This window comes from Sinocyclocheilus rhinocerous, unplaced genomic scaffold (assembly GCF_001515625.1).
Source record: "Sinocyclocheilus rhinocerous isolate Xijiao unplaced genomic scaffold, SAMN03320098_v1.1 scaffold931, whole genome shotgun sequence".
Classification (NCBI taxonomy): domain Eukaryota; kingdom Metazoa; phylum Chordata; class Actinopteri; order Cypriniformes; family Cyprinidae; genus Sinocyclocheilus; species Sinocyclocheilus rhinocerous.
Window position 1 is genome coordinate 505,123 of NW_015657104.1, and position 6,950 is coordinate 512,072.

At 38.1% G+C, this 6,950-nt stretch overlaps 1 protein-coding gene across 2 annotated transcripts in view; it reads right to left on the reverse strand.

Annotated features, from left to right (window-relative positions):
- Positions 1-845: 845 nt before the first annotated feature.
- Positions 846-6,950, reverse strand: part of kif2c (kinesin family member 2C) — a 10,973-nt gene continuing 4,868 nt past the window's right edge. For both annotated transcript variants that reach the window (XM_016528690.1, XM_016528689.1), the window contains 14 exons: positions 6,750-6,845; positions 6,626-6,680; positions 6,366-6,528; positions 5,994-6,084; positions 5,845-5,908; positions 5,140-5,231; positions 4,737-4,879; positions 4,195-4,399; positions 3,627-3,737; positions 3,431-3,498; positions 3,233-3,323; positions 2,713-2,787; positions 2,357-2,450; positions 846-1,631 (listed from right to left, as the gene is read on the reverse strand). In XM_016528690.1, the coding sequence (XP_016384176.1) occupies positions 1,567-1,631; positions 2,357-2,450; positions 2,713-2,787; positions 3,233-3,323; positions 3,431-3,498; positions 3,627-3,737; positions 4,195-4,399; positions 4,737-4,879; positions 5,140-5,231; positions 5,845-5,908; positions 5,994-6,084; positions 6,366-6,528; positions 6,626-6,680; positions 6,750-6,845 (1,413 nt within the window). In that variant the 3' untranslated portion in view covers positions 846-1,566. The remainder of the gene's footprint in view (positions 1,632-2,356; positions 2,451-2,712; positions 2,788-3,232; positions 3,324-3,430; positions 3,499-3,626; positions 3,738-4,194; positions 4,400-4,736; positions 4,880-5,139; positions 5,232-5,844; positions 5,909-5,993; positions 6,085-6,365; positions 6,529-6,625; positions 6,681-6,749; positions 6,846-6,950) is intronic.

Here is a 6,950-nt window from a genome sequence, read left to right on the forward strand (position 1 = left end):
CCATCCAGATCCATTCACAGACAATCCAGAGCCACAGAATGACAAGAGAAGAAAGAAAGGGGTCAGAAGGAAAAGAAAAACAGAGGTTGTTCTGCATGCTCCTCCGATGGGCTCGCTGGGTGGTTTGTCTGTTTATTTAGTCTGTGGAGGTGATGGGAACTGAGCATCGGCCACTGCCAATTTTCTCCACACTGAGAAAATATTCATGTGGACAGCTGGAATCCAGAGCAGAGTCAAACAGACTTGGAGCCAACAGATACAAGACTCTGCTCGCATGAAACACATTTCCAAATCGAAAATCCAAAGCTTCTTCAGCTCTCTAGTCTTCTTTAAAATTCATGGTGGATAACCGAATTGAAGTATGTCTGTCTGTAACAAGCCAGAGGTCCTTTTTAGCTATTCTAAGAGTGTTGTTTCAGAAGCGAAGCTGACTAGTTACATTCAAAGACTATTACAAAACCACAATGCAACACTGAATCAAAATGGTTTCAGTCTCTTTACACCACTGAAGGGTTCAATTAGAATCAACTCTCGAAATCTCAGGAAATTAAGGTTTGTCTGAGGTGAACCTCCAAGTCCCTAATCGTGCAAGTGAGGATAATTTTAAATCAGACTAAAAAGGTTTGAACAAAACATTTAATAGAAAATGTTGATCAGTTCACCGCGACATGACTGACATGTTAAAATATACATTCTGAACAATTATTTTACGTTGAAACATGTTTAACGACACATGAACACATAACCAAAAAAGGCTGGACAGCAACTATAAACTGAAAATTAGATTTCATGAATGAGAAGTTCATGTTCAAGTTCAAGAAAGTCATGAATCAAAGTTTTGTAAAACGTATACTGTAGTATGTGTACATCAATTGTAGTGCTAGAACAAGATACATATTCCCCATTGTAGTGCAATATATGTAGCACAGCTATATGCATCTACAGAGTGGTGGGAGGGGGGGTAGATAGCTGGAGGGGGGTGGGAAATGCCACCCAAATAGCTCAGAGGAAGCAGTTGAGATTTTAGGCCTCACACGGAGATGTGGGGCCACCCACTCACAGGCCGATTTTGTTTATTTTCATCCTTTGAGGTAAACTGTTCAGTGTGAGCTGTTTATTAGGCCTTTGATTTGTCATGTGTCAGCTTGTGCTTGCAGGGCAAGTGTATACACTGGTAGTGGCTTGTGGCGGTTTGGAGGTCAAGGCTGGGGGGGTGATGGGAAGGCTGGGTGGTATGAAGCAGTGCTCAAACCACCTCTCATTTTGGCATAATCAGGATAAAAAAAACGTGAAAGGAGTAAGAATTAATATGCATGTAAATGAAGCACAAACAGCTGATGATTCAAGAAGACGGCCTTGAATAACCAGGACACAGCATTCAAAATGTGATTTACAAAAGATCCAAGATGAGGGAACCTTTATTCAGTACACAAAAACAATTAAAACATACACTTGATATATCTGTAGCCAGATAGCAGATAAGATTATTAAAAGAACAAATGGAAATTGCATTATCTTTTGTCAGAGGTTTCTTTGCAGTTGTTCGCAGCTGAATCTCATCTTAGATTAGTTTGGTGACATCCTGACCCTCTGTTCTGCTTCAAGAGCTGATCTCAAAGCCTGGTAAGACTCTACAACAAGGAGAAGAAAAACAATTTCAATGCTCAGCAGGCAACACCTTCTCAAACCACACAATTTGTGTCACTTCATCGTGTATTGAAACTCAACCAAGTTCTTACATAAACTGAAAGGTGTATGGGGGAGTAGTAATATTAAGGTAAATGTGTTACATTTTCTGTGAGCAGGTGCAAGATGCTCTGGGGACCTTCATAGCAAAGTACATTTTCCCTAAATAAAATGTACATTACCGTTCAAATGTCTGGAGTTTTTTCTTTTTTTTTAAGAAAAATTAACACTTTTATTCAGCAAGGCTTCATGATCAATTGATCATTAGTGACAGTAAAGACATTTATAATGTTACAAAAGACTTCTATTTCATAAAAAGGCTGCTCTTTTGAAAACAAAGTATCACGGTTTACACAAAAATATTAAGCAGCATAACGGTTTTCAATATTGATAAGAAATATTTCTTGAACACCAAATCAACATATTAGAATGATTTCTGAAAGTTCATGTAACACTGCAGACTGGAGTAATGGCTGCTAAAAGTTCAGCTATAACACAGGAATAAATGACATTTTAAATTGTATTAAAATAGAATGCAGCTATTTTGAATTGTAATATTAATATTACTGTATGAGCATGAGAAACATCTTTCAAAAACATTAAAAAAACGTTACTGACCCCAAACTTTTGAATGGTAATGTATGCGTCTGTTTGGAATATAATGAAATACCTTGCAGTTTCCTCATGAATGCATCAATCTCTGGTAAATTTGCTACGATATCAAATGAGGGATATTCCATAGACCTGGCAACCTCACTGCACCCCTGGAAAAGGAATGAGAAACACAGATAAACACAAAACCCACTTAATCCGGACTCAACCAAGGTCCCTGAGCAGTTAAAAAAATAAAAAATACACGTCTGAAGAAATGCATTCAGGGGTAAACAAATAGCAAAAGGCGTTTTGTAACTTGATTGCTTTGGGGAGTTTTGTAACTTTTTGAATGATTGTGAGGTTTAAAACAAAGCTGCCCACTCAGAGCAGGTGTGTTTACACAAACCTCAGGAAACACAGAAAGCTACAAACCTTCAGTTCTTCATAAAACCTCTCCTCCATCTCAGACACTTGGGATATAGCCTCAAACGCTGGGAGAACAGACTCCTGAAAAATAAGTACATTTTAGAGGTTTTGTATCAATTTTTGTACCACCTTTCTGTAAATAAATACAAGTGTACACACAATTTTAAGATGGTTATTTAAATTGGATTCATTGATAAACTCACAATAGAAACTATTACATTATAATGGATTGCTATACATTCACAATTCATTTCATTCAGAAATAAAGTTAACTGGTTTAAAATAAGTCTAATTCAGTAATTGACATTCAAATAAAAGCTCTATTTAACCATTTATAAAGAAAAGTGAAAGTGACGTGACATGTGGCCAAGTATGGTGACCCATACTTGGAATTAGTGCTCTGCATTTAACCCATCCAAATTAGGCCACAACTTCCCCTAAACAAAACAAATACATCAAATTTACCTAAAGTTGTAGATGAAAGTCCTGCCACTTAAATGTAATATTCACGGCCTGATTCACTCACCTCCTCTGAGGAGTTTCCTTCATCAGAAAGCTCTAGTTTAGTACCATTCTCCACTGAAGCTCCCTTAGACACACCATTCAGTTCTTTTACCCTGTCAGAAACACCCACAAATGATTGTAATACCTAAATCGCACCACCAGAGGGCCTTCTAGGTCAATCAGAGTAACATTCGTTTAAATCAAGGAAGATAAAAAGCACCTGTTTGCATAACGTAGTGTATTCAGAGTGTATTCACAAGAGTTCATACCCGGCGAGATCATTGCGATCTGAAACAGGCGAAACACACAAGGAGATTAATGTTACAACAAAGAACAGTATCAAAAGCAAGTCCTGAAAACGGTTTTTGAAACACACACATACACGACAATGAATAATCACTCTAGCTAACTCTTACCATACAGGTCCTGGAGTTTTCTCCAATGAAGGAGTCCCGAAGCACCTGGGTGAGTTTGCTCATCCTGAACGGGATGTGCTCGCTGTTCTGTCCCAGAGACCGGATACATTCCTGAGGAGTCAGGTAAGACATTAACAACTTATTACATTAAAACCACCAATTACTTATGTGTTTGTAAGCAGGGTAAACAAAATTGGGTACATATTGGTTTCTTGCAGTATAATTGAGCAGCAAACACAAGCTATAACCATCAGCTGTATAAACACCAACTCAGATGGTTTAAACTAGGGCTGCACGATAAATCGCATGCGATATTTAACGCGCATCTTGTCAGTAAAGTCGGTTCTGTAATCAGCGGTAAATCTCCATCACATGGAGCAGCATTTACTACACAGAGCCGTTGTTCACTGACAAGCTGCGCAAAACTGCTCCATGTGATGGAGATTTACCGCTGATTACAGAACCGGCTTTACTGACTAGATGCGCGTTAAATATCGCATGCGATTTATCGTGCAGCCCTAGTTTAAACCTATTTGGTGCAGAAGCCACTAGACAGTAGACAAAGCACCTTCAAAGCCAGCAGGCTGCGGTTGATCTCTGCAGTCTCCACTATGGTGTGCCGATCGTTACTGCTCACATCAGTGCCACGCTCATTCCCAGCAAGGTCCACCAGAGAGAACTTCCCATGGAGGAAATTCCGCCGCCTTAGAATTACTTGCAAAACCGCATGTGAACGTGATGAGCTGGCATTGGCAAACGTTTGGCCAGACGTTCTGTTATAAAAGGCGAGATACAGTTGCGATTGTTAAACTTTTTTGGTAAATGAAATATTAGATGAAAAACTTGGAAATTAGAAGAAATGTTGCCTTGTCAACTAATGGAAAATGACTAAAATGAACCAAAGGTAAAATAAAAATTAAAGCACATAAGATTACTAAAACTACAATTAAAATGAAAACTGAAAATATAAATAAAAAAACCCTTTCAAAATACTATAAAAGCATCTAAAGTATTCTAAAATAACAGACATGTAGCATAAACAGTCATTAAGACAAAATTTTTTTTTAATTTTTACAGGGTCCACTTAAAAAAATTATTGTTAATATTTACCTGCATGCACTTCCCCTCTCAATCATCTTGATGACATCGTCAACAGATGACACGGGCACTTCCTGCAGGCCAACAACATTGACCTGCTGCTTCTCATCCTCCAAAACACGCAGCTTTGCTTTCTTATTCAGTAAATCAAACACCTGCAGCACACAAAGAGTTCACCATCGTGCCTGAACAAGTACTTTATGCTTGCAACCATAATCAAAAATCAAAACAGCGTAAAACCAAATACTAAATCCCACACTTGTTTAATTGAGCATATATAGTACACTAAGCATTTGGAAATGTGAGGTTTATTTGCACTTAAATGAAAGAAAAGCAAAAATTCAGCCATCCATTTGACAAGACATCACAGAATTTCCTAATTGTTTTGGAAACATGTAACACAATATGTGCAAACCTTGCCATTGTAGATCTCAAAAAAGGTGACATATGGGCAAAGGTCCATATCAGCATATCGCTTTTGCCTTAAGAGGGTAAATACATCCTGAGCTGTGACGTATGCAGAGAGATTAATACATGAGTGAACATGGATAAAAGTAACAGGCCACTATTGGCGCTTTTCCACTGCATGGTATGGCACGGTACGGTTCACTTTTGGGGGGTTTTCCACTGGGTACAGTAACTGGTACTTTTTTCAGTACCACCTCGGTTGAGGATCCAAGCGAACCATACCGTTACCAAAACGTGACATGTAAACTCTGTTGATGACTGATTGGCCGGAGAGAATTGTCGCTACCTGCGTCATTGAACTTGCGACACGAGACACAACAAACCCGCTAGATTTAAATCAGCACAGCCAGCGAAGGATCGAACGCAACTGTTTTGAATGAGGGTACCTTTTTTTAACAACCAAAAAATGGCTGTTTCTTTGTCTGTTGAGGAAGTACAGACATTCCTCTCGTTGATAGCAGAGGAGGGGATCCAGCAAGAGCTTGATAGGGCGACGCGGTTATTGTTGTCAATGCTGAAAACAGCTGCAATCATTTTTTTTCAGGGTACATTTATTTGAAATACAAATCTTTTGTAACATTAGAAATGTTTTTGCTGTCACATTTGATCGGAAAAGCGCCATATGTAAAGTACATTTGACAGTTCCAATCACCTGCCAGGGCGTAAATCCCTTTAGAGCTGTTTTGGCTCTTTCCAGAAAAGTCTCCACCCATAGTCTGTAAATAAGTTAATGCCTCAGATGAACAACATGGAAAAAGTGTTTTGGAATTTTGTTTTGGAAGCACAAACAAAACAACTTACATGGGTCTTTCCACTGCCTGTTTGGCCATATGCGAAGCACGTCGCCATACCACCTTCAAAAATGGTCTTAACCAAAGGTTTAGCGGTGAACCTAAAAGTTAAATTCATAACCATTTGAATATTTTCTGTATTAAACATTAATACTGAATAAATTGGCATGCTTTTAAAATTATATTTCATTTAGGAAAAGAGAATCCAAACATGCAAATTCTGTCATTATTTACTGGTAATGGCTGCTCTATTCTAAAAAAAAAAAAAAAAGGCAAACAGGTTAGAAACGACAGATTAGATAATGAACTGATCTTTGAATAAACAACACTTTTCATGTACATGCATGGAAACTCAGATATGCAAACTCAAATATGCAGCTACCTGTAAACCAAGTCATTAGTGGCGTCTTCATCGAACGAGTAATCAAAATGGAAAGTCTGATTCTCTAGGTACTTGGTCAGATCCACTTTCTGCTTGGGCTCATGCAACAGCAGGGCTCCATTACCAGGGATTGTGACAACATCAATCTCTTTCTTTGCCAACTCTAAACACAAATAAAGGAGAAATAAAGGAAAAACTCACAAAAAAAAATTCTATTCCATTAAGAGACATAAGAGTCATATCAGCATTCAGCAACCTACCTTTTTTATTCAGCGGACGTTTGCGAACACCAACACATATTCGGTGAGGCTTGACCTAAGAGATACACTTTGTGTTAAAATATGAAATTAATAGATGAGAATATTAATAGTATACTCAACTTACAGGATCAGACAAGGACATGGGTACTTTCTCCAGGGTCTCTCTGTATTCCTCAATCATCTGATAAAACTGCTTATTAGGTCGACTTGCATCTCCAAACTAGAAACAAAAATAGCAAGAATTGGATGGAGAAAAATAAATACATTTTTGCAAATTTCCACTTCAAGACCAACTGTGACCAAACTAGTTAGTAAAAAAAAAAAA